Here is a 27,093-nt window from a genome sequence, read left to right on the forward strand (position 1 = left end):
AACATTAACATTACTGTTTCTGTTAGTTTCACTATGAAATTTTATTAATTTTCACTTTACACTCTATAGAAAATAAAAGAAGATGTCTACCTTTAGGAAATTAGCAAGAATAGAAAAGAATTCCCAAATAAAAACGTGCAATGTATTTTATAAAAGGATCTCATATCTTCTATATTTTATCCACTTTCACAGTAACATACAATAAAACCGTTCTGTAAACTAAAGTCAAATATTTTCCCATACATGTAACATTGACCTTTATACACTCAACATCCCACAGTAGTAAACAAAGATAATGGTTAGGAGTGTACATATATATATATAGAGAGAGAGGTGGTGAAAGAAAAGCCTCTGGAACAAACCGACATTGGGCTCAGGACAACTCAGAGGAACGATGAGGGTATTCAGAAGTTTTCTCTTCCTCTTAGTGCTGCACCTTCTGCAGGGGTCCGATACTTCCCTCGTTCAGCTGAATAACAATGGCTACGAAGGTGTTATCATTGCTATAGACCCTGCTGTGCCAGAAGATGGAAAAATAATAGAACAGATAAAGGTAAGGAAGAAATGGGATTACTTCCGTTAAAACTGTGGAAAAGACAAGAAGTTAAAAGTTAATTATTATAGAAAGTTCTGAATGGTTCAGGGGGCTTAAAAGCAGTGGGCTGCAGTGAAGACAATGCTACAATGTCAGTGGGAATTGAAGGTTCTAGATGGGGTTCTACCCTGTCTCAGCATAACCCAAAGACAAGTCACAGGGCCTCTCTGATCCTCAGTGTCTTTATCAGTAAATAAGCAGTTGGACTTGTCCATTTTTAAGCAATTATTTATTGAATGTTTATAGCATGTCAGGGGGAGACAAGAGTGAATAAAAAGCCCCTGCCCTCGTGCAGTGTACACTCTTTTCAGCCGCTGTAGATAATAGAAACATGTAACTGTGTAGCAGGTCAGACGGTAGTAAGTTGCTGTGGAGTAAAATAAATCAGCCCAGGGGGATAGGGAGTGTTGGTGGGGCTGGGGTAGGGGAGAATGTGGGTTACTGTTTCACGTCGGGTACTCAGGGAAGGCCTCACTGTTGCTGTGACATCTGAGCAGAGACCTGAGATGAGTGAGGGAAGAGCCCACTGAAAACCCCGGGGAGGGAACGGCAGGCGCAGAGGCATGGAGGTGAGAGCATGCTTGATGCGACCAAGGACACAACTGCGAATGAGCAGGAGGAAGGGCGGAGTGGGCTGAAGTTGGAGAGGTGGCAGGGCCCAGAGCACTGGAAAGACTTTTGGGGCTTTTACTCTGAGTGCCATTGGAATCCATGAAAGGATTCTGAGCAGAGGAGGGGTGTGCTGTCTCCTGCATATTCGGGGATCACTCTGAAGGCAGTGTTGAGGAAACTCAGGAGAGGGTTTCCACTTCTGCTCATCCTGTATAGGATCTGTTGCAGCAGAGAGGTGCAGAAGGACACTGGGTAGGAAGCTGTCGCAGGTCAGAAGTGATGGTGACTAGCAACAGGGCTATTGTGGTAGAGATCATTAAAGAGGGTGATTCTGAGCATATTCTGAGGGTAGCATAGACGAATTTGCTGATGGTTTAGATGTGCGGGGGGTAGAGGTGGAAGGAGGGAAAGATAGAAGTCACAGAAGATTTCAAGGGTTTTGGCCTGAACACTTGTAAGGATGGAATTATCAGCAATTGAGAAGAGGAGAAAATTTGGCAGTTGAGAGATCAGCAGTTACTTTTGGACATTTTGAATTTGAGATGCTTATTAGACACCCATGTGGATAGAGACAGGAATCAGAATTCAGGGGGAAAATCTGGGGGGAGATGAAAATTTGGGAGTCATCAGTGTGTGGGCGAGATTGGAAGCCATGAGAATAAAGTTCACTAGGAAGTGCAGATGGAGAAGAGAGAGTCTCCAGGACTGAACCAAGGACTCCATTTCTGCAGTTTCTTCCACCTCTCACATTCCATGTAAGAAAGAGATTGGTGTTACAGACATGTGAATTAGGTCCCCCGTCCCTGACATTTACTACTTCCTTATATTCAATTCCTCCACTACTGTGTCCTTATACTCACTGCTTTAGCCCTCTCATGGGTGTTATTATCCACCAGAAGCTGATGGGCATGACCTCAGTGGTGAGCAGGTGATTCTGTGGCTACCATTTGTCACTCATTCTATATAAACTCTGGCAGCATAACAGGGTTCATTTATTGATACCTTTTGAATTCCAGGGGAAGATAAAGATTCCCTATACTGAAAAACACAGGCTTGAATAGCAATTAATATAGCTGATTCTGATTGATGGGTTTCTTAGTATCCAGGGACAGCCAATCAGATTCAAACTTTTCTGAACCTCTGAAATTAATATTTGGAAGAATTATTTGTAGGGGCAAAAATTTGTGAAATGATCCTCTCTTGAACACTACAAGTAAAAGATTGATTTTTAGTGGAAATGCCTAGATTACACAAAGTTTCCTGACAGTCTCCTAGCCCTCTGCAACGTCCTTGCATTTATATCTTCAGGCAACCTTGTGAAATACTCTCATCCACATTATACAGAGGAGAAAATTGGTATTTGAAGAAGTAAATAATTTTCCCAATGTTCCATTAAATAGCACAGTCAGAGCTGTGATCCAACATAGCGACTTTGAAGGCTGACAGACCTGGGTTTGAGTTCTGGCTTATATAATGTGACGAAAATCACTGTATTTTGTAACTGGTGGACCAACTTGTGGAGATAACCTTACTGTTGGGATACTCTCTGACCATAATAAGAATTTTTGTTGAATTGACTCATAATTCATGACCTAAGATGTCAATTGTCAACTTTCATTATTCACTCTATTAATGTCTTTTTGGTTTGAGAGTACTTGTTTACGGAAACATTGATGTCTTAATCTTCTTTGATCCAACTAGGATATTAGAGGAATTCTGGGAAGGAATTTCGAAGGAATGTTACAGGAATTCTGCTGAGAAAGACTGTGAGAACCCTTATTAGGCCCCTTAGTATATCCCAGGGTATCGGCCATGTGATATAGGGTCTTGAAATCCCTCCTTGAACCGAGAACATTCCATTAACCAAGGGAGTTGCACAGAGCTATGGAGACTACAAAGAAAATGGAATCCCTTGGAGTTGTACAATGTACAACACAACTGTATGCAGCAACACTATTTTCCAATCAGTAGCACAATTCAAACCACCACATATGCTTTCATATCATAACCACAGAGAGAGCCATCACTTCAAGCAGAAGGTAACTGGTTGAGACCTAAATATCCCACAACAATAAAGGAGAGAGGCCTCCTTAGGGAACAGGTAGAGAATTCTTTCATCTGCTCTAGGCCAGTGATGAAGTAACCTCCTATCTAGATTAGGAGCTCTCTGAAGGCCTTTTCCTGACTCCTAGCCAGTCCTCTGGGCCTTCAGTTCTCTGCACTCTGGCTTCTGATTGATCCCATGGCTCTGAACCCAATCAGTTTGCTGATCTCCTCAGTACATTACAGTCAGCACGCTGAACTCTCTTCAAGAACACAGGGTAGAGAGCTCTGGAACTCCTGAAATAGAACAGCTCTATGATGGGCTTATATTCGGTCAAGAAGCACCCTGGAGGACTGGAGCCTGCCTTGAAGAAAACAACACTCTTGACTGGGACGTTGCCAGTGAGATGAAGAGGATAACACCGTCATCTAGCATCCAGGATCCCCCAAATATTCAGTGGGTTTGATCATCTACCATAGGACTTTTTCACCCATTTATTTCTCCCACTACATAGTAAGCTCTAGGGAAGGACTATTTCTCTTAATAATCGTTGCATCTTTGGATTCAGGATATGGAACAGTATAAGGTGATATTATTTTCAGCTTGTTGGCAGAGCAATAAGCTCTGCCTAGGATCAAAAAGCTTTGCCTCTCCTATGAATTTTCCGTCACCCCCACCTTCTAGGATCCCAACCCAGCTGCCTCTCCTGTGCAGTGGGAGTATATGACCAGTCCCTACAGAATGTTCTCCTCAGCTTGCATCAGCTAAGGCTGTTCTCTACTATGACTTATAAACAGTAATGATATCAACCAGTTTGTGACTGCCTATGTGTGGAGTACTATACAACTCATTTCATATTTATGCCAACCTTAAAGATAGATTGCAATACTCCATTTAAGAGATGAGGGAACCGGGCTTCAGAGCGTTACGTAAACTGGCGAAGCCCTATCAACCAGAAAGTGCTGATGCCAGTATTGGAACCAAGCAGATGATGCTAAGGTCTATGCCTTTACCATTTTATACAATTTCTCTTAACACCAAACACAAGCATTTGCCTTTTGATGAAGGATTATGGAAGATTCAACCTTTAATGGGCAGGATGAAGCTATAATTTGGATTGACAGGTGGTAGAGTTGGAATTGTGAGGCAGAGACCCTGCTCATCAGTAAGTTGTTTTTTCTATCCACTCTTTTTTTTTTTAATGATAACCATCATCAACACTGGGTTAAAGGTCCTTTTCTTTTTTCTTTTTTTTTTAAAGATTCACACCTGGGCTAACAACTGTTGCCAATTTTTTTTTTTTTTCTGCGTTATCTCCCCAACCCACCCCATACACAGTTGTATATCTTAGTTGCATGTCCTTCTGGTTGTGGGATGTGGGGCGCCACCTCAACGTGGCCTGACAAGCGGTGCCATGTTTGCGCTCAGGATCCGAACCCTGGGCCGCCACAGCAGAGCGCGTGAACTTAACCACCGGCCATGGAGCCAACCCCTCTATCCACTCTTAAGTTGGGAAATGCTTGTGCTGAACCCTTGCTCATTTAATCCACTGTCACTTCGCCATCCTCACATGTGCTTCCTTTAACAATAGGACATGGTGACTACAGCTTCTACTTACCTGTTTGAAGCCACAGAAAAAAGATTCTTTTTCAAAAATGTTTCAATATTAATTCCTGAGAATTGGAAAGAAAACTCTGAATATAAGAGGCTGAAACATGAAAGCTATGAACACGTGAGTCAAAAAGTTTCTCTTAAAAATTAGTTTTTGCTGCTCCTCAGTTTTACAGCAAACCGATCGTTTCAGACTTGTTCTGACTAAATGCTGTCATTTCTATTTCTGATCTTTTAAAAATCTTTTTAAACATTCTCAGGCTGATGTTTTAGTTGCACCACCTACCCTCCCAGGTAGAGATGAACCATACACCAAGCAGTTCACTGCCTGTGGAGAGAAAGGAGAATACATTCATCTCACCCCCGACTTTGTACTTGGAAAAAACGAAAGTGAATATGGACCATCAGGTAGGAATTTTGGTTAAAACACATATTTTGCAGTGCTTCCAACAAGCAGCTTTGTATCCAGCTTAAGTGTCCAAGCCTTGGAGCCAGAGTCCCTCGGTTCAAATCCTGACTCCCCTACTTATCAGCTGTGTGTGACCTTGGACAAGTGACCTGGCCTCTCTGTGCCTATTTCCTGTAAAATGGTGATTAGAGGAGTTTCTGCTTTATACAATTGTTGTGAACGTTAAATTAGATAATCCACGTAACTATGCTCAGTACAGTGTCTACAGAAATTTGAACACAGGGCAATGGTAATAAAGGTTTTCTTTTGGCCTATTTTTAGATTTTAATTTTCCAGTTCTTCACAGCCAGATATTAATCAATCACGTGCTGCTTCCATGGAAGGCAGATGCCTGGCAAGCTGGAAAGAGCCAAGATGCCAGTTTCTGGCCAAGAGAAAACACTCACAGGCTGTTAGTTGCTGATACTCTTATTCAACTTATTTGGTTGAACCAGATGAACTTGTCATTAAGTCATCATTTTCACCTATAAAAGTGACAGTTTCATCTACTTCCATCTAAAAGTTAACATCATTGGTTCAAATGAACTAAAGCATATTATTTTTCATTTAAAATGCAAATCATTGTTAAACGAGGGCCCAACGCACATGTCACTACTCAGTGAAACTTCCTGAATCTGCATACTCCAGAATCTCCCTCTTCTGTTGCCCTTCAACGAGCACACATGAAGTCTCTTGTCTCTGTTAAACACTCAGCTGGCCCTGGTCCTCATCATTACCTGGGCCTGTTCCCCACTGCAATCTTGAAAGCTACATCATGTCACCCCATCCCAATCTTACATTTCCCCCACACTTTAGCCTGACCATGTTTGTTCTCCTTGGCACCTCTAATGCCTTGTGCCCTTCTAGCTATACTTTCTTTCCTATCTGGCATGTCCAGAAAGTCAATTCAACTACAAGTATAAATAGCTCAACACTCTTTTCCTTAAGTTTCATTTGACTTGCCAAGTTCTCTGCACTGAGTTTCCGGCTAGTTTCCTTTGGCTCCTGTTAATATGTTTCAAACATGTAAAACAAAATTACAAAACTAATTGGTATCATTACAAAAACACATCTTCCAAGCTCAGGGAAGCACTCAAAGGTACTCAACAGTATTTTTACTTGCCTCTTCTCAGCTCGCTCTCTCATTCCCCACAGCAGCTGTTGTAAAACTTCTACCAGTTTTCTCAAGATCTCTAGTCACTCTTGTCAATCCCATCAATCAACAGATTCTTTGAGAAAATAAAGGCCCTTACCTTCTTCCTCTTTACTTCCAAACTCGTGTCCACCTTCATCTCTCCCCACCTCCAGCTGTCTTAGAAGAGGAGGATGTTCTACAGTTTTTAAAGCCAAGGTCCCCTCCTGAGCTCTTGTTGTTTTCCCATATCCCTCAACCTCAACCCAAGCCCATAACTGACAGTTTCACCCTTCCCTCTTACACAGGTCTTTCTGCCATAATGGGATCCATGTGTTTTTGAAAAAACTCACATTCTGCAAAACAATGCCCTAATAACAACAAGGCTTTTGGTAAATTAAGGTTAAGAAGACAGTTCTAAAATCTATGCAATTTGTAATAAAAATGATAACAATAATAATAATAGATACCTGGGAAGATCATTTAGATCACCCTGGGCAACAGCTCAGCCTGGCCAGATGCGGCCATCATAGCAGATATTAAAAGTACACACACATGCGCACACACACACACGCACGAAGGAAATGCTTTTAGAAATGAAAATAGGATTTGTGGGAACTGAGACGATATACATGGGAATGGAATTCTAAGTCAGAGGGGCTGCTTTGTTTTTAACAAAAACTGTAGAGCTGTAAGGTCTACATCACGATGATTTATATTCATCTACGTAGTGAAATGATTGCTAACGTCAAGCTAATTAACATTTCATCGCCTTACATAGTTACCTTTGTGTATGTGTGTGTGGTGAGAGATCCTGAAATCTACCCCTTTAGCAAGGTGGGCACTGGGGGCAGGACAAACTGCCATGACCTAAGAAGGAAGCACAGCTCTGTAAAAAGTGAGCCACTTGTGTAGGCAGTTTTAAGTTTTCTAAAAATTCGCCAAATTCTATAGCAATAGCTAATATGAGGGCTTTTTCCTCCCATACTGAAGGTTTCCAGGCTCACTAATCTGCCTCCATTTGCCTAGGAAGCCTGAAACCAGAGTTCCTAAAGTTTAAAGTGTAGAGGAATAACTTAGGGATCTTGTAAATAAGCAAATTCTGACTCAGTAATCTAGAGTGGGCTCAAGATTCTGCAGATCTTGTTAGCTCCCAGGGGATGCTGATGCTGCTGGTCCCAGGAACACACTTTGAGAAGCAGGGATTTGAAGAAGAAACGTGACTTTTGCATAAGACTGAATTTTCCCCCATTTTTCAGGTCTCATGAGTTAATCTGAGTTAGAGAAACACACATTGTAGCAGAATAGGCCATATTTCCAACTTCTCCTCCACTTCTATTTCCTCTGAAGTTTTTACTAATATTCCTAAAACAAAAATTCCATTTGTTTTTTCTTCCCGCATATCAAGCTTGGATTTACCTTTATTCTTACATTCACTCTAAAATTCTTAGGAAAATCTTTTTATTCTGATTCTTTATCTCCATGCTTATCCTAGTCAAGGACTATATCTTACTCATCTTTATATTTCCAATACCTACTACAGTGCTGAATATGTATAATCAATAAAAATTTTTTCATATAATTAATGCTTATATATGCTAAGTACTATACATTAATCAGTTCACTTAGACACCCACAAGATTATGTACAGTCTATCACAGTGTTTTTCAATCTTTTTTTCGTTATCAACCTCCTAGGGAGCATTTTATAGACACTTTTTAACTAATCACATCCTCATGAAGTTTTAATGCCACAGATTTGTTACACATCTGTTTATGTTGTTGGTAGGAGTGAACACTGTAGAGCCAAAAAGCCAAAAACTACTGTAATATCTAAGAGTTTTTGCCTCCCAAGAATGAAAAGCCAAAGCCCAGTCTATTCTGCCCATAGCGTATACGTCATAAATATTTTGCTGATTTAACATGCTGTGGAATAAAAAGATTATATACTATATCATGTAACATAATATAATACAAAGTAATGAAATATACTTTTGTATAAAGAAAAATATAAATGTTGGCAGTTATTTACAACCTAAATATGAATATTTTTGATTGGAAAAAAGTTTCTTAAAATAATTGCAGGGCAAAGTTTGTCACTTGAATTATGATGACATATTTGGAATATTTTCCCACAGGGAGGTTGTTTGTCCACGAGTGGGCCCATCTCCGCTGGGGAGTGTTTGACGAGTACAACGAAGATGAGCCTTACTACAGCGCCACATCAAAAAAAATTGAAGCAACAAGGCATGACCATTTAAATTTTCTTAAATTACCTCAGGCTGTAACTTCTTATTTTCCTTAGTTTGATTTCTTTCAAAAGCCAGTCATTCATTTTTGTCCCAATGCAGGTAGTGGATGCTATATCACAAAACAGTGCTTTTTTTTAGAAAATGTACCTTAAATTAGCTAATTGCCCTTTTAAAATACAGATAAGGTCAAGAGCATTTGGTTGCCAATTTGACATGTTTTTATCTCTCTCTACGACAGCTTCCAGACTCATTCACACCGAAGTTGTTCTCTGTGTAAAAGCTTGTACTATAAGAGCAGATCAAAATTATTTACACTACACAAGAATGAAAAAAACAATGGTTAGAAGTAGCGGTAAATGTGGGCTAAGTAAGAAATCAATCAGCTTCAAGGGACCAAACAGGAATTTCTTGGGATTTATAAAGATCACTTAAAATACCAACCTAACATCACATTTAATAATAGACAATCCTTTTGCTTCTGAGATAAAGAAAGCAGAATGTTTGGAAAGAGTTGATCTAAAATTAGGTACCTTCAGCTTAGTCATTCTGAGCTGCCTTGCCGGGGCTGAGGACTTATCAAAAATGTACAAACTGGGGGCTGGCCCCCCAGCCAAGTGGTTAAGTTCGTGTGCCCTGCTTCGGTGGCCCAGGGTTTTGCTGGTTCGGATCCATGGTGCGGACCTTGCACCCCTCATCAAGCCACGCTGAGGTGGCCTCCCACATAGCAGAACTAGAAGGATCTACAACCAGAATATGTACTGGGGGGCTTTGGAGAGAAAAAGAAAAAAAAACTGGCTGCAGATGTTAGCTCAGGGCTAATCTTTAAAAGAAAAAATTGTACAAACTGAAAAATATATAATTTCAGCAAAGGCGCTTCTGACTACATTTGTTCACATCATACTCTTCCTAAATGTCTAGTCTCTGCTGCAGCATATTCACACGATTGTTAATAGATAACATCGTTATGTTCACTGAGTTTGGGGCAATAGAAGCATACACATATGTAGGAGTCTCCCTAAATGACTGAATAAAATCTAGTCATTCCTTCTGGGATTAAAACTGGAGAAACATTGAAAAGATGGGATATATTCACATCCCAGCATACTTGTTGTAATCACTGCCACTGTGGCCAATTCCATGCAGTAAAACATACACATAAAATGCCTCCACCATTCTTTACTCTGCTCTCCTGGGCAGTACCTCAGTCATTCCTTCAAGCCACATTTCACCTTGGATACAAATGCTCCTTGAATAATCAAACACTTGTAGTCATGCCTCATCCCATTCTTTGGGGATATCTTCTTGAACAGAAATCTACAAAGAACCTTAAGCTAAGGTGGTACCAAGAGTAACTGTTTCACAAGTCACCTTGTCCAGACTCCTGCAGTGCATTTACCATCACAAGGCCACCAGGACAGGTGTTTGGAAAAGGGGAGCCTCCAGCCATTAGTGTGAGCAGGACAGCAGGAGCTTGAATCCCAGCAGGGAACTCAGCCATTGCCTACACCGGAGATCCCACTTAACATTTCCCTCTGCCACTTCTTGAAAAACAGATAACTGCTCTGGTAGGAACCCTGAAACTTTGCTGTCAAAACAGGATGTGTGTGCTACATAAATAAGAATAAAAACCTTGATATAAAAGTCATTATTAAAAAACCTTGATATAAAGACACAAGATATTTTAAAAAATTTGAATTGTTAGGTTGCCTCAAAGACTAACTGTCACATACTTTCAGGTGTTCCACGGGTATTACTGGTATAAATAGAGTTCATACGTGTCAAGGAGACAGCTGTGTAACCAGAGCATGCAGAATTGATTCTAAGACAAAACTGTATGAAAAAGATTGTCAATTCTTCCCTGATCAAGATCAAACTGAAAAAGCATCCATAATGTTCATGCAAGGGATTGATTCTGTAAGTATACCAATCATTGCTTCAGACTGTATATTTATAATCAAAGGACATGTTATCATGTTTATAAAAGATCTGTGCAGGTGATGTGAGAAATTAGATGTGTTAGTATAGAGTTCTTTGAACGCTGACTAGTACATAGTAAGCACTCAAGTAGCATTACTTATTATTGAAAATCCACTTTACTATTATATGACTCCTCGGTGAATCAATTTCATTCACTAAACAACATATTTGGAGAATAGATTTTTAACTTTTTTCAGATTTGTACTTGATTTCTGAAGGCATCATATAGAAAAATTTTTTTAATTTTATCAACCCCTTAGGTCGTTGAATTCTGTAAGGAAAACAACCATAACCGAGAGGCTCCAAGCCTACAAAACAAAATGTGCGATTTCAGAAGCACATGGGAGGTGATCAGCAATTCTGAGGATTTTAAAAACACAACATCTATGGTGGCACCACCCCCTCCACCTGTCTTCTCATTGCTGAAGATCAGTCAAAGAATTGTGTGCTTAGTTCTTGACAAGTCTGGAAGCATGGCGGTAAGTTTCTGATCCGATTTTTCCTGGATGTAGGAACAGGGAGGTGATTGAGGGCCTAAGAACACTCTGAATGCTATCTGCACCTGGATTGTTCTGAATTGCATGGTGACATAAGTACCAACAATTCCTGTGATCATGACCTCAAGCAGGGCAGTGAACATTGTAATGAAAGAATGATGGGAATAGAGTTTAAAAGACCTAACCCAAGAGTCTCTGTCTTTTCCAGAAAATAGAAAGTTTATTGAGGAAGACTTTTTGGCCCTTTAGTAAAGCTTTAGTTAGAAGATCAGAACTAGAGGTTGAAAGATGAAAATGTTTTCTAACCTTGCCCTTGTTGTCTATTGGAGATACTTGACAGACATGAGGAGAAAGTAGATTCAGGGCTTCTGAACTCCATTTAAAGTCAAGGGACAAGATCAATCACAAGAACTCTTAACATGGGTTTACCTTATTTTCATCATCTATATAAATGACCTCTTTATGCTCAAAGACACAGACAAAGAGCATCACCATAATGAAGATATGACCAGATTCAGCCATTTATTCCTTCTACTACCATTCACTGAATGGTAGGCATTGTGCTAGGCTCTAGGAATAGAAGCCCATATCCTTAAAGAGTTTATAGTTCAATAGAGAAAATTTTCTCTGCCTTCCCCATCAGCTGGTTAACTCATACACAATCTTTAAAATTTGGTAGAGGCACCCAGTTCCCTGGAGGAGATGGGCTATGTTTCTATGCTGGGCTAAGGTCTCTTCTGCTGGTCTCCCACCATGACCTGTGCAAACTCATATTACTATAAATGATATTGAAATTACACATTTCTCTCCACAAGACTGGGAGCTCCTCTAGGACTTGGAAGCATGTTCTCTAGGAATCATGTCCTCTAGGACTTGAAATAGTGTCTTATTCATCTTTGTATCCTTTTTGCCTAGAATAGGGTTTATCACATATAGGCACTCGGTAAATAATTGTAGAAATGAATGGACTACAAACAAGCAGATGTAATGTGATAAGGTACTCAAAAGAATGGCACATTTGAGGTAGAACAGACCATGCTGAATATCAGGAATAATGTCTTTAACAAATGGGGGATTGGGTGGTTACTGAAAAGGGCAAAGGATGAATGAGATAATCCACAATAGCATAGAGTTTCAGAGTGCTAGAAACCAGCACATAGAAGTGTCTAGGACGTGTCGCTGGGGAGAGATGACATTCCTGACTGGGAGAAGATGAGCAGCCTCCCACGTCAGGGTGCAGATAGAGCCAAGTGTAAAGGTAAAGCAAGGTAGTAAAGAGAGCCCTCAAAGATGGGATGTAGGAGGAGGTTCTCACTGTGATTTGGTTCTAGGGAGTTCAGAGGGAAATTTGGGCATGTGTTGGGGGAAGGTACCACAGATCAACTAGTATTGAGGGACTGGAAAAGACAAATGTATGAAGACACTCACATGGTGGGCATTCATGTAGGAAAGAGAGATGTGAGTCTTAATAAGTTATCAAAGAACCAATTCCAATTAATCCATTGGTGGGGAAATGGTGGGAAGACGTGGGAGAAGAGGAAATGGGGAAGGTAGGGACTGGGCCTCTAAGAACATAGCTGCCGCTTGAGTAAGTTCATCTTTTGGCTAGTCTAGTCCCTGGTGATGGGGAGATTTTAGTCTCTAGCTGGAGTCCCTGATAGTCTGGTTAGACACTGTAGGATCTGGGGAGTGGTTTCATCTCAACGCAACTAACAGAGGTTCCCAGAAGTAATCAGGCAGAGTCTAAGATGTGAGTCATCACCCTCCAATTCAATCCAGCCCCCACACTACTCTCCACCTCTAATTTGGGTGCTTAGCAGTCAACAATCAGCTCTACCCTAAAGCTTGTTTTCTTTACTATCTATATGTTTTCCATAGTACACATAACTATACTTTTTTATTTTATGAATTAAAAAAATTAATTGTTGGTGCCAGCCTGGTGGCACAGCAGTTGTGTTCGCACGTTCCGCTTTGGCAGCCCGGGGTTCACTGGTTTGGATCCCGGGCACAGACCTAAGCATTGCTTGTCAAGCCATGCTGTGGCAGGTGTCCCAAATAAAATAGAGGAAGATGGGCATAGATGTTAGCTCAGGGGCAGTCTTCCTCAGCAAAAAGAGGAGGATTGGCAGCAGATGTTAGCTTAGGGCTAATCTTCCTCAATAATAATAATAATTGTTTTCTTTAATAACACCAATTACTATTTATAGAAAATTCTTAAATTCTATTCACTCATTTTATGTGATCTGCTGTTATTTTCCAGTTGAAAACCACTTGGTTGTTTTTCTTGTCCTTTCTTATTCAGAGTTTTAATCGCCTAAATCGAATGAATCAAGCAGCAAAACATTTCCTGCTTCAGACCATTGAAAACGGATCCTGGGTAGGAATGGTGCACTTTGATAGTACTGCCCTTGTTATAAGTAATTTAACTCAAATAATAAGCAGCAATGAAAGAAACAAGCTCTTGGAGAGTTTACCTACAGAAGCTGTTGGAGGAACTTCCATCTGCGCTGGAATTAAATCAGCATTTGAGGTGAAAATCATACTACAAATACAGTTTATTCTTCTAGGACATTTGTATGTTAAATGCCACTGCACTAATTTGCTCCCTATTTTTCGCATAATTAATCCTAAGAAACACAGGACTAAGCCCATAGAGAAATTCACTAGATGATTTTTTAATGGATCACTAAGTCAACATATAAACTGGTGAGTGAATAAATGACTATTAAAATGCCCCTAAAGTACAAGCCCAATGGGGTCGGGACTTTGTCTTGTTACCATGCAATAGTCAGTGCCCAATAAAGGTTAGTTAAATAGGTGTACTTGGGCAGCAAAAGTCATCAACATTTAATGCAACGAAGCAAGCTAAGTGTATGATTCCACTTTGGGTCAATTCTCATTTCAGTGTCTGTGACATCTGGTTACAGAAAAGTGATGTTTATCTCTTAAAGCAGATGTGGCAGGGACTGTTAGTCAAAGTTGGGTAAGGAAGACTGGTCAGAACATGAGTTTTGACCTCAGAGAGCTGGCTCTACTACGTACTAGCTATGTGACCTTAGACAACGTTTCAGTCTCTTTGGACTCTCAGGGCCTTAGCTATAAAATAGAGGAAAACAAGAATGCTACTTCACAGGACTATTATGAGGAGCAAATGAAATGATACATTTACATACTCAGAACAATATCTATTTATACTAAATATATAATTCACAATAACTATTATTATGAATTTTATTATTATCCGAATGGTCACCTTGAGCTTGTAATTAATGTCATTTGCATCCTTTTCCTGCTAAGGAATCTTCACTGTCCCCTCAGGGTCTATAAAATTGAATCTGAATTCCTCAGTCCCATGTTATTTGAGTCTCCTGTCCCCTCGATAAAATTGTCCTCAGCTCTCTTGCCAGCCTTTCTTTTCAGTTCTCCCCTCCTGAGGCTCTGTGTGTCAACCAATTTACTGCTCACATCACTCTCCAAGCCCACGATGTACTAGCAGCCTCTGGACCTTTCTCCATGCAATTCCCCTGCCTAAAACATTTCCTTCTTTCCATCTTTGCATGTTAAAATTCTACCTATTCTTCAACCTCCTTGCTCCTTTGTGCAGCTTTTCCTGCTACTCTCACCCCTGTTGAATCGCCCCCTTTTATGAATTGCATGGCATTTCACTGTAGCTTTCTAACATGAAGTCCTGGGTTCAAACTCCATTATCACATACTAGCTTTGTGACCCTAAGCATGACTCTTCACCTCTCTAGTCCTCTATTACCTCATTGGTAGAATGGGGCAGTGAAAGCTAGCACATAGGACTGTTCATGTTTTAATTTATTCAATATACGTTTATTGTAGGGAGTGGGGGAAAACACGTAATTTAACTTATTCAACATATATGTATGTGCCAAGTAAAGGTTCTCTGCCCTGGTGGTGCACTCTGTCTCAGCGGGGAATATGTTATACATCCAACCGTCCATCAAACAATTAATCAATTTAAAACAAGAATGAAGATTGTGGAGACAGTGTTGTGAAGGAACCAAGCAGAGTGAAGTCATAGAGTAACTGGGCACTGGCTACCTTAGGTAGAGATGCCACTGGGGCTCTCTCCGAAGAGTGACATTTAAGATAAGATATCAAAGATGAGGAGTCAGTGGTTCAGGCAGAAAGGAAAGTGCAAAGTCCCTTGGGAAAGAGGTGGAAAAGAACTGGATTATTCCAAGAAATGACAGAAGCTAGTGACACTGGAGTCTGACAAATGAGGGGGTACGAAATGTGATTGGCAGGTAGACAGTAGCTACATCTTTCAAAGCTTCTAAACATATGATAAGAAGTTTGTATTTTATTTTAAGCGCCACAGAAAGCTACCGAAGGGCTTTAAGCATCAGAGACTGAGATTCAATTTACCATTTATGAAGTTGACTCTGGTTGCCCCACAGGAAATAAACTGTAGGGAGCAGAGTGGTAGTGCGGTTGTGATCTAGGGATGTGTTCAGAATTGGGCCTTGAGTTAAATTATACAGAGAATAAAACACATGTAACCTGGAGGAAGTATTCAGTAAATGGTGGCACTGTAATATTTGGCTGTTTCTCTTGAACCGTAGAATACAGAACGCTTGTCAGAGGGTAGTGTGGTCAAAGAGCAGAAAAATATTTAATGCCACATTCTACAATTATATTTTTCATGCCTGGTTGACCTGAGATCCCCAGAATGGGAAGTCATTGTCACTTAGCCCAGGTGGGATGTTCCAAAGCCCTGCTCCCATATAGCTTCATTTGAACAGAAATTCCCTGCAGCAGGTGGACAAAATAGAGAGTCATGTTTACGTTCCCCCAGGGACTGCTGATTGCAGATTCTATGGTTTTAAAACAGAAGCTATTTCTTCCTTTCTGCACATTTTTGTTTTCTCTGTACATTTTTTCTAATCTCCCATAAGTCTTTGATCTAGGAACACTTGTAATTATGCTCTGATTATATTTTCAGGTAATTACAGACATGTACTCCCAAATAGATGGATCTGAAATAGTGCTGCTGACCGATGGGGAGGATAACACTGCAGGCAGTTGCCTGGATGAAGTGAAACAAAGTGGGGCCATCATTCATTTCATTGCTTTGGGACCATCTGCTGATCAAGCAGTCATAGAGATGAGCACCATAACAGGTAAAAGGTGACCCATATATTCTAGTCCTTTGATAGCAATGCACAAGTGTAGAGGCTGACGATCAGCAACTTCTCTCAAGCTCTTGCTCTGCAGGCACTGTGCCTGGAGCCTGGGACCAGAGTTAAACCAGACCTGATGTCTGTTCTCAAGGGGCTCACAGTCCAGCTGGCTGGAAAGACAAATAAAACTATTAATCAGATAGCATAAGCAGATAACCATCCTCCACGACAAAAGGAATATACAGGAATAAAGCAAGATGTGAGCAGAGGAAGCCATTAATTCTCGCAGGGTTTTACAGTGTCAGGAAGGAGGCATGAGAGACGAGGCGACTTCTGAGCTGGGCCCTGTGCAAGGTGTTGAATTTCTCTGGAAGGAAAAGGGGTGAGAGATGATCAGGTCATGAACAAAAAGACCATGTTGGAACGATAATGCCAGGCACGTGGAGGGATAGTGGGAAACCCATGAGACCAGAGCAGAGGCTGTGGGGCGGGGGCACGGGATTAACAGAAGCTCAAACTGAAAAGGTCTAAATAACAACAAAGTTTCTAGATAAACATTTACTCTGCTAGCTGTCATCTTAGATACACAGACGTGAGATGAAAAAGAACTATATGTTTTCAGTGCCTTCTTAAACATAGAAAATACATAATTTATAAATTATGAACATCAATGATTGTGTTGGGTTGGTTCTAATGTTACCAAATATATACCCGCTTTTTAATGCTTAGATGTACAAACTCTCATCATTTCAAACTGCTTTCATAGCCAGTGTAGAATTTATTTTTATCACAAGTATCCCCCCCAAAAGTACTGCTCTTTTGAACTTGTCTCTCTTACTTACCATTTTTCTGTCTCCTCACTGCCAGCTATTGTCAGGATAACTCAATATAGGAGCATTTAACCTTTCTGATTTTCTGATTCTGATCTACTTTGGCTGGAAAACCGGAAAGCCAATGCTGTTAAAACTATTTCTCACATACAAGTGATTAATTCCCCTAAAGGGCTGTGTGAAGTCTGTGAGCTTTAGTACAACTTATAACATCATTTTTAATATTCTATGGTTATTTGATGAGTTTCAGCCAGCTAACGTTTCTGTAAGTGAGGTGGAAAGGTCACTTACACTTTCTAGTTAGGAAATGTTGAAGTTAACATTTCAGAGTTAATCTTTACACCTATCTGGTTTTAGTCTATTTTAATAATCTATACTGCAACTTTGATTTTGTTATTCTGTTATCCTATTAATCACTAAAATGTGATAAGTACTTGTTATCTAGAAAGCAACCTAGTTAATGCATTTACATTTTAGGAGGAAAGCACAAATATGCTTCGGATGAAGCTGCGAACAACGGCCTCATTGATGCTTTCGCGGCCCTTGTGTCAGGAAACGCCGATCTCTCCCAGCAGTCTCTTCAGGTCAGAGCTCCCACTCCTCAGGTTTTCAAGTTTCCACTGAGCCATAACCAAGGAAATGATTTGGTTGTTCTAAGTCTTCAGTTCTATATTTTTTGCGAAGTAAATTTTTAATTAAAATCAAAACTTCAGTCTGAAACACAAATTATTCTTTAGATATTACCAAATGAAATAGTGAAATAGCAAACATATTTTTTCTTTCTCTTTTCCCATAGAGTTTGGTTGAGGGATAACATCAAAACTTAAAAATGTTAAATTATCCACCAAAAATACATTTTGTCCAATAATAGCATCCCTCTTTCTATGAATGTATTAAAAAAAAAAAAACTCATGCTTCCAAGATTTTCTCACCCTTCGCTGCTGTGAAATTGATTTAAAGTAGACAAATGAACTCAAGTACCTGGTTTAAAAATGGAAGAAATGTAACTTGGAAATAAATTTATCAGGAGAAAGAAAGTGAATGATCATTGCATATCTACAAGCCTAGGGCTTCTCTTATTTCTTCAGCAACTTTTTTCACTAGATTTCTATTTTATTACATCTCTTATGAACTCACCTCCTTTTCTCATCTGTGTTTCACTAGCAACACCATTTTTGATTACTTAGATTCAAAAACTTTGAGTACACTTTGATTCTTCTTGGTTGATTCTACATAAAATGCCAAAACAGCCTGTTTCCTTCAAAATATTTTTAGAAAATTCTATTTCTGTCCATATCCATTCCCACCAAGGCTATATCACGTCAAGTTATGCCAAAACTTTCATCTGCTATTTTCCAGTTCACAAATCACTAAAATTTGCATTACATTAAAACTTACCATGATCACCTAAATAAACCTATTTTCTTCTACTGTCCAATAACAAGGAGCACAGAAGTTACAGAATGCAGGGTTAGGATAACACAGGCAGATCGCTTTGAAGATCTGGTCTGTAGATTTACCCTGCAAACAGATTAAAAATTGGTCCAAGATCTAGCTTGGCAGTGTATGGAGAATAAACTGAAGGATAATAAAGCTCACTTTTGAGGTTTTTAATCGGGTTGACTGGGAGAATGATGATGCTACTGTCTAAAATTGACACGTAAGAAGGAGAAATGGTTTTGAGGATATTATCTTGTGTTTCCTTTTAACTTTGGTAATTTTTAGTGGCTAGTGAGACATGAAAATGGAATATTCCAAAAGAATTCAAAATATAAGAGCAGAACACGGGAAATCAGCTAGAAAGGAGACATCTGACTGCAGGAGTTGCTCAAAGTTTCGAGAATGGACTTTTTAGATGGTGTGGAAGGGGCAGGAAGAAAGTTTTCTTCCTCTCACTTAAAGGCCTTATAGGTTCTTGAATAGAGAAATAACAAAAAGCAAGCACATTTGTGAAAGATTAATGTGGATTCATGTACATGATGGGTAGGTCTTGGGAGAGGATACTGACATGTTAGAGGTATGTTCCAATAATCTGAGTAAATGGGAACTCAGATTTGGATGGTGGCAGCTGGAATACAGAGGAAAGGCTGCATCCCACTCTTTACTCAGTTGTTTTCCCCTAGTACTACCATGTAGCCAAAGCCTTCTAACTTTAACTTTCCTGATAAGAAGTCTAAAAATGTCACTCACATTCTGATTTAACTTGATCATAATACTTTGTTCACTCAAAGACATATCCACTTAACCTACGACTGAGATTTTTGTCATGGCAATGATGTTTCAATGGTAGAATCACTCCCTTCTATCAGCACTGCAGTGAGGTAGTTTTGTTTCAGGACTGGGTTGGAGTAGAAGTGGGATTTCCCATCATTCCTGAAATGACACCTCTGCAGGACGCACCTTCTGGGTCAGTGGAGAAGCTGTCTCTCCTTGAGTAGGAGCTAGCCACAAGGACTTGAAAAACTTTCTTTGAAGCTCCTCTCAGAGAAGGGTCCTCTCTTTTACTTCCTCTCTTCTCAGGATTCCAACCTTCATGGACATCAGTTTGCCCTCTTTCCACTCTTGTTGGACATGATTACTGTCTGGTGCTACTCACTATCCTGTGTGAAACATTATTTCAAGATTTCACATCAGGAAAACATCCATGAGTGTTTGTCTCAGTATTGCCTAGTCCTGATTTTCTCTCGAGGCCCCCGTTAGGGTGTTTCTCCTCAAATACTCCAGCCACACACACACACACACACACACACACACACACGCCTCTTACAGCTAATTCTTCACTGAAGTTGTAACACCCTTTCACGCTAAAGCCCAGAGTGGCTGTTTGCCAAGACAACTGGGAAAAAATAATGTGGCCATATCTCCAACCATAAAACCCATTCTTCTGCTCTAATGCTTTTATTATACCCTGTCCTTTCCTCAGACCCTATACTTCCACACTGACAACGGTCACATCCCAATCAGCTGTCAGAGAGATCACAAGCTAAGACGGCAAGCCCTATATAAGCTTGTTCTCAGGCCAGAAGTTAAAAACTATGTGAAAAAAGAGAAAAGAATAAAATTACTCTCTTCTCCAGTCACTAATTTTAAATATATTTAAACAGCTTGAAAGTAAGGGATTAACACTCAACAATAACCTCTGGATGAATGGCACTGTAATAATTGATAGCACCGTGGGAAAGGACACATTCTTTCAATTCACATGGGAGAAAGAGTTTCCCAACATTTCTCTCTGGGATCCCAATGGAACACAGATGGAAAATTTCACGGTGGACACTCTTTCCAAAATGGCCTATCTCAGTATTCCAGGAACTGCAAAGGTAAGCCTTTGGCTTTTAGATCTCCTCGCAAATTTGTTTTACAGCTGAAAATATATTTTTTAATATCATCTATGTGGTGTCAATACTTGTATCATCTTCAAAACTAAGATAAAATAGAATGAACTTTCTATGCCTGTATGGTCCTAAGAATTATGATGGTGGAAAAAAGAACCTATGCATTAGGAGGAAGGAAGAGAAGGGAAAAAATTAACTAGTCTAAGAATAACTTTGAAGAGGCAATGTAGGGAGAGTCTGGGCAACATTGTGCGTAGATACCTATAGACTCATTCCTAATTAGCACTACCAGATCATAGAATCTGTGGACTTCGAGGTCAAAGAAAAGGCCTAGACCAAGGCAAACTATCCAAAACTTACTTTTCCAAGCGGAGATTTCGCAAAGTTTGGACACAAAGCATGGCAATAGCCAGGATGCAATGTCGGAATGGTCTCAACTCTCATCCTTTTACCATCAAAAACCACAAAAGCTTGTTTTTTATGCAACAGAGTTGTAAGATTCATTTTAGTGTTGGATAATGGAAACACAAAAAATAACTTGATCTTGGATCCTTACTAAATTTCCATTGAATTTGTAGGTGGGTGTTTGGACTTACAGTCTTCAAGCCAAACAAAACTCAGAAATATTAACGATAACAGTAAACTCTCGGGCAGCAAATCCTTCCGTGCCTCCAATCACAGTGAATGCTAAGATGAATAAAGACACAAACAGCTTCCCCAGCCCAATGATTGTTTATGCAGAAATTCTACAAGGCTTTGTACCCATTCTTGGAGCCAATGTGACTGCTTTCATTGAATCAAATAGTGGAAAAACAGAAGTTTTACAACTTTTGGATAACGGTGCAGGTAATTCACAGGTTTTTATGAATAAGCCTATATTTTCATAACTCAGGATATGTTATGGGTCTCTGGGGCAGTGTGGGGCAGTAGAACAGGCACCAGAAGAAGTGATGCAGATTATGCATGAACACCAGGACCAGCAGAAAATTCTATGCAGGTAAAACCTACAAGGTGCTTAGCAAGTGTCTTGCACGTGGTAAGCAGTCAATACCTGGTATTTACTATCATTATTGTTTGTCATCCAGACAACCAATGTCTGTCACCAGGTAGGAAGGTCTCATTCAGAAGGCTGAGGACAGCATCAAGAATTCTGAACAAGTCAGTCCTAGGGGGCCATCATCAAGAAAGTCTGGCCAAAAAGGGTGAAAGACAAGCAACCATATGGGGTTAAGAGGTAGAGTTCAGGTCCCTGGCAGGGAAGAGGGGACAGGCAAGAGTACTTTCCAACAGCTGGAACAAAGTGCACACGTAGTCCTGGGAACTGAGGCCCAAGGGCAGGCAGAACTGCCACGAGAGAGGAGGGGACATCACTGGAGCATCAGACACCAGGTCTGACTGGCAGGAAACAAGATACAGTGTTGGCCTTACTCTGTCTCCTTGTCCGTTTGGGTGAGTGGTGCTATAAGACCTTTCTCCTGACTCTGGATCTTTGCAGATCTGAACTTTCTTTTGATAACCACCTGAGTTAGCAGGTTTTCCATTCATATATTTTGCAGTGTAATTGATTCAGTCAATTTATAATCCCTTCCTCACTATTTTTGGCCCTGTAAAAATGTAGAAGGTGAAATCTTTCTTCGGTACACCTCAACGCCTTCACCTGATATGCCAGTATTTTCCGTAACTATCCCTTCCTCCTCCCCATTCTGAACCCTTTCCATACCACATTAAATCTTACCTACAACGTGCATCATTTCTCAAGGTTTTACCAGACGACTGCTTAGCTAATTTGGAATGCCTTTACCTAAGAAGGTATTGGTGACTAACAATGACTTGGAGCAGGGGTTCTCAAACTTTAGCATGCAAAGGAATCACCGGGAGGGCTTGTTATAACACAGAATGCTGGGCTCTCCCCTGGGAGGTCTGAGAATTACATTCCTAATAGGATCCAGAGAGATGCAGATACCTCTGGTCCAAAAACCTCACTTTAAAAACGTCTGTCTTAGTGTGTTGGACTCCCTGAGAATTGTGTTTGCAATTTAACGAATGACTCCACTGCAACTGATATCAAGAAATATAATATAGGATTCCTGAGTTCCCCAATGTTTATACTAATAGTAGATGGGGTTTCCCCCTGTCAGACCAGGGAGGTAATGAATCATAGAGCAAGAGCTGAGGATTAAAAAAAAGAGTGGTTGAAGATAAGTCAAAATAAGTAATCTGTATGTGACTATGGTGAGAATTAAATCCTATGCAAAGATGCTTTTTCCTCACTGATGATCCTTTTGATTTGAACACAATGATTACACATTCTAGAAGAAGAGCACCAAAATAATCTGCATATAAGTTCATAAGGTGAAGGTATTCATTATACATATATAGATACCAGTGTGTGTATATGTGTATATAATCTACACCTAAATAAAGATTATACCTCTATATAGAAATTATAAAATAATATATAACATTATACATATATGTAATGTGATATTTATATGTATATAAAATAACTCAAAAGATCAATTCAACAAGATACTGGCTGGCTGAGCATAATGGAAATATTCCCAAGGGGTCAATCCAAACCTATAGAGCCCAATCAAGAGGATATGCTTATAAAGGCCATATGCTTGGCTTTGAAAATGAATAAATTTCTCTTTTTCTTTACAATAATCATTTATTCCTTCATTTCTATAACAAGGTGCTGATTCTTTCAAGAATGATGGGGTCTACTCCAGATATTTTACAGCTTATTCAGAAAATGGCAGATACAGCTTAAAAGTACGGGCTCATGGAGGAACAAATGCTGCCACACGAAGCTTAAGGCGTCCACTCAATAGAGCCGCATATATACCAGGCTGGGTAGTGGATGGTGAGTAACTCGTGGCATCTGAAATCCAGTGCTGGCTTGACTAATTGGGAGTTGATACGATTAAGCCTTCAAACATTTTAACTCAAAACATAACTTTCCCCATTTCTGGAATGAAGTTCTCAGTCATCCTGGGATTTGCCTCCAAATTAACCTAAGCTTTGGCACAGTGTCTAGCATCCAGTAAGCACTCAATAAATGTCAGCCATTACTATGTTACGTTGAAGTATTTTACCTATATCAACAGCAATATGCCAAGTTTCGGCTCAGAATGACAGAAACAGGCTAATATATTTATGTACCTAAGTATAAACCAGTGGCAGAACTTATCCTTCAGCTGATGTACTCTGTAAAAGATACACAAATGAGTAAACATTTATTTTAAATGTTTTTATTAAATCAGAAGAAAAACAATAAAGTAGAGTAAGTTGAGGAAAAGGATTAAGAAGGCATTCTTTGTTAACTTTCCTTTCTCTTGCCTCTTATCTTGTGACTTTTAGGGGCTTTCTGTCAGCAACTGGAATAAATCCAAAGTATTACTCCTTAACACTTGCAGCCAGGAAGGAGGAGGTGATCTAGGGCAAGTAGAAGGAAGGGAACTCCCTAGGTTTACTCCCAGTCTGGAGAGAATTTCAGAGATTAGCAATTATTTTTTATCACAAAGGCATCTATTGATTTGTATAACATTATTCACACTCACTGCAGCCTTAATTCCACAGAAATTCATTATCTGATTCTATCCCCCAATATCCTGGTCAGGACATAAAAGAAAGAATTCCCCCACCAGTTAACTGGATGCTTACGACTTTGTCAACAAACAGTAAAATGTGACTGTATATGGAAAAAAAAGGGAGTGAAAGATGTGGGACAGGAGTTCACTTCACCGAGTTCTGAAAATGCTAGTAGGGATTTCCCCACTAAATACCAGGAAATTTCTAACGCAGGGAAAATTGAAGGGAATCCATCAAGACCTGAAATTGATGCGGATACTCAGACACCCTTGGAGAGTTTCAGCAGAACAGCATCCGGAGGTGCATTCGTGGTTTCAAATGTTTCAAATCTTCCCTTGCCTGACCTGTACCCACCAAGTCAAATCACAGACCTTGAGGCCACCCGTGATGGGGACAATATCAGTCTAACATGGACAGCACCAGGAGATGACTTTGATGTTGGAAAAGGTAAGGATGAGGTGTCAGGTGGTGTTGATTAACTTAGAGGTGCTGGTTACAAAAGCAAGAGTGTAAGGGGGGGTTGGAGGGGAACAATTTTTAACTGACAGCTGCTCAGCAAAGCATTAATTTTATAATCTGATAGTTTTGAATCAATCAAACAGGACACTTTTTAACTGGCCCCACCTTTCATACAAAGAAGTAGTATTTGGCAGAGTTTAAAAATCAGAATTCAGCTTTTATTGAAAAATTAGTAAGACTTTGGCTATGAATATAAGCTTTGCCTAACTAAACAACATTTTGAGGAGAATGACTAAAAAGGAATTTAATAGGGTATGCTCTGGTTTCTAAACTACATGTAACTTTTTTCCTTAGCTCAACAGTACATCATAAGAATAAGTGGAAGTCTCCTGGATCTAAGAGACAATTTTGATGACGCTCTGCAAGTAAACACTACTGATCTCTTACCAAAGGAGGCCAACTCCGAGGAAACCTTTGCATTTACACCAGGACACATCTCAGAAGGAAATGCAACCCACATATTCATTGCCATTCAAAGTGTGGATAAAAGCAATTTGGCATCAAAAGTATCCAACATCGCGCAAGTAGCTTTGTTTATTCCTGAAGCAGATTCCAGTCCCGAGGAAAATTCCACTGGTTCTGGAGCTAACGTTTCTCCATTTGTGTTGTTGGTGTCTGGGTCTGTGGCAATTGTTAGTATTATTTCAAGTGCCACCATTTTTTATTAAACAAGAAAAAAAATTCAAGCAGACCCAGAGCAACATTTTTAAAAACAACAAAAGTGAAAGATATTTCTGAATTTGAATTCATCCTGTGTGATCACGAACTCATCAAAATAATTTTAAGAATTCTAAGAAGTATACTTTGATGAAATATAAACATCCAGGAGTATTTGAAAAATTATAAATCAATGTTACATTTTATTTACACATTATTTTGTTTATCATAAAAAGTGATGAATAAAGATCCTTTTTCATGTTGATACGTATTTCTATTATCTGATACAAAAGCTTTCTAGAATTATAATTCAAATTTCATCAAATAGTTAAAATTGCCTATTTGAGTAATCAAAATACAAGTGTAAGAAAGCAAATAATATTTGAGAAAAAATGAATTTTGTCTTGGTACTTTCAGCTATAGATTGATGCTGCTGTATTCACCCAAAGTTGCCAACTATATACCACTATATACAACACGAATAAGGTCATGATTATTGCAATTCATTGATAGGGAAGATACTAGCAAAAAAATCAGTTACCACCTGTCAAACCACAGATTTTCCTTATTTCAGTTCAATATAATCATATATACATATATCTTTTCACTTAAAACACAAATCGGCCTGTGAACATTTTCCTTCATTGAAGGAAAGAATTACTGAAGCTCCTATCCATTACCCTTGTTTTCAGATACAGAAAGAAAACTAAAACTTTAAAAATACAATATTTTAATTATCGCTCAGAGTCACAGCCTAAAAGTCTCAACCATAGTACTGAATGGGGTCAATTAAAGAGAGAATGTAGGCTGGGAAGAGCAGGTTCACATGGTAGGTCACGGCAAGACCTGCCAGAGACCCCACTGAAGCAAAGAGAATGGAACACAGAGCGTGTAACTATGCACTACCAGGTGCCACAGGAACTTCCACTCATGAGAGTAGGGAGACTTTGAAGTCCAAGTTTATAAGCATATGATGACGTCGTTCCTCCAACTGGTGGTTTTCTCTCTTTGCACAGGGAGTTTTATAGCATAATTCAGCTCCCTGAGAAACAGGAGAGGCTCTGAAGATCAGCATCCATCACGGCATCCTCATCTCCTGCAGCCTTGGCAGGAATTATTTGCTGATTTGGAAGTAATCCAAACTGAAAGCCACATAAACTGAGTCCAGGAGTAATTTTTAACAATCTTTAAACATAGACCAGACTTTTTGACCTGGCATAACTAATTTTGCACGATTAGCAGGGTTGACAAAAAGGGCTTTGCAGTTTAAACAGGAAATTGTGAAGAAGCAAGGGAGGAGGAAATAAGTGGAGACCACTGACTGCTGGGAAGGTTTGATTTACTCTCAGCATTCATCGGAAAGTGAGCTGTGCAATATGGCGTCTGAAGACTGCGCTGTTGAAACAGAAGGTCTGTTCCTCTAGTGGGCAGGCACCAGCTCAGCCAGTGCTCATGGCTACGGATGTACAGGGGAATATGGGGAAAATGTAGGAAAGGAGTAAGTGTAGGACACTTGGCCTTTTACCAAGAGGGAAATGAAAGCCTGAAATTCTGTGTTGGCCACAGAAATAACACACAACAGCCAGACTTTCCATGTTTCCTTCCCACACACCCACCCCAAAGCTCTGGAGGCAGGGCCCACCAGCCTGGTTATTACCCACCCTGATGCTCAAGTACAATAGAGTGAAGTATAAATCTCAGTCCAATCTTTAGTGCGATACAGTAAAGTGTAAATCTCAGGAAGCCACATAAGTCAAGAGATGGTAATTCTCTTGCACCAACATGGCAGAACCGCTGCATGGGCAGAGTTTGGTGCTGCTGAGATTGAAGAAATGGGCAAGA

The 27,093-nt window shown here is 39.8% G+C and overlaps 1 protein-coding gene across 1 annotated transcript; it reads left to right on the forward strand.

Annotated features, from left to right (window-relative positions):
* Positions 1-333: 333 nt before the first annotated feature.
* LOC106824676 (calcium-activated chloride channel regulator 4-like) lies at positions 334-25,516 on the forward strand. The gene is made up of 14 exons (XM_070486759.1): positions 334-553; positions 4,843-4,983; positions 5,123-5,270; positions 8,580-8,688; positions 10,430-10,607; positions 10,931-11,149; positions 13,470-13,697; positions 16,139-16,316; positions 17,624-17,730; positions 20,251-20,466; positions 21,060-21,327; positions 23,177-23,347; positions 24,289-24,522; positions 24,889-25,516. Exons 1-14 carry the CDS (start codon positions 395-397, stop codon positions 25,260-25,262), a joined length of 2,730 nt encoding a protein of 909 aa, XP_070342860.1. The 5' UTR covers positions 334-394; the 3' UTR covers positions 25,263-25,516.
* The last annotated feature ends 1,577 nt before the right edge of the window (positions 25,517-27,093 follow it).

This window comes from Equus asinus, chromosome 16 (assembly GCF_041296235.1).
Source record: "Equus asinus isolate D_3611 breed Donkey chromosome 16, EquAss-T2T_v2, whole genome shotgun sequence".
In the NCBI taxonomy this organism is placed as follows: Eukaryota; Metazoa; Chordata; class Mammalia; order Perissodactyla; family Equidae; genus Equus; species Equus asinus.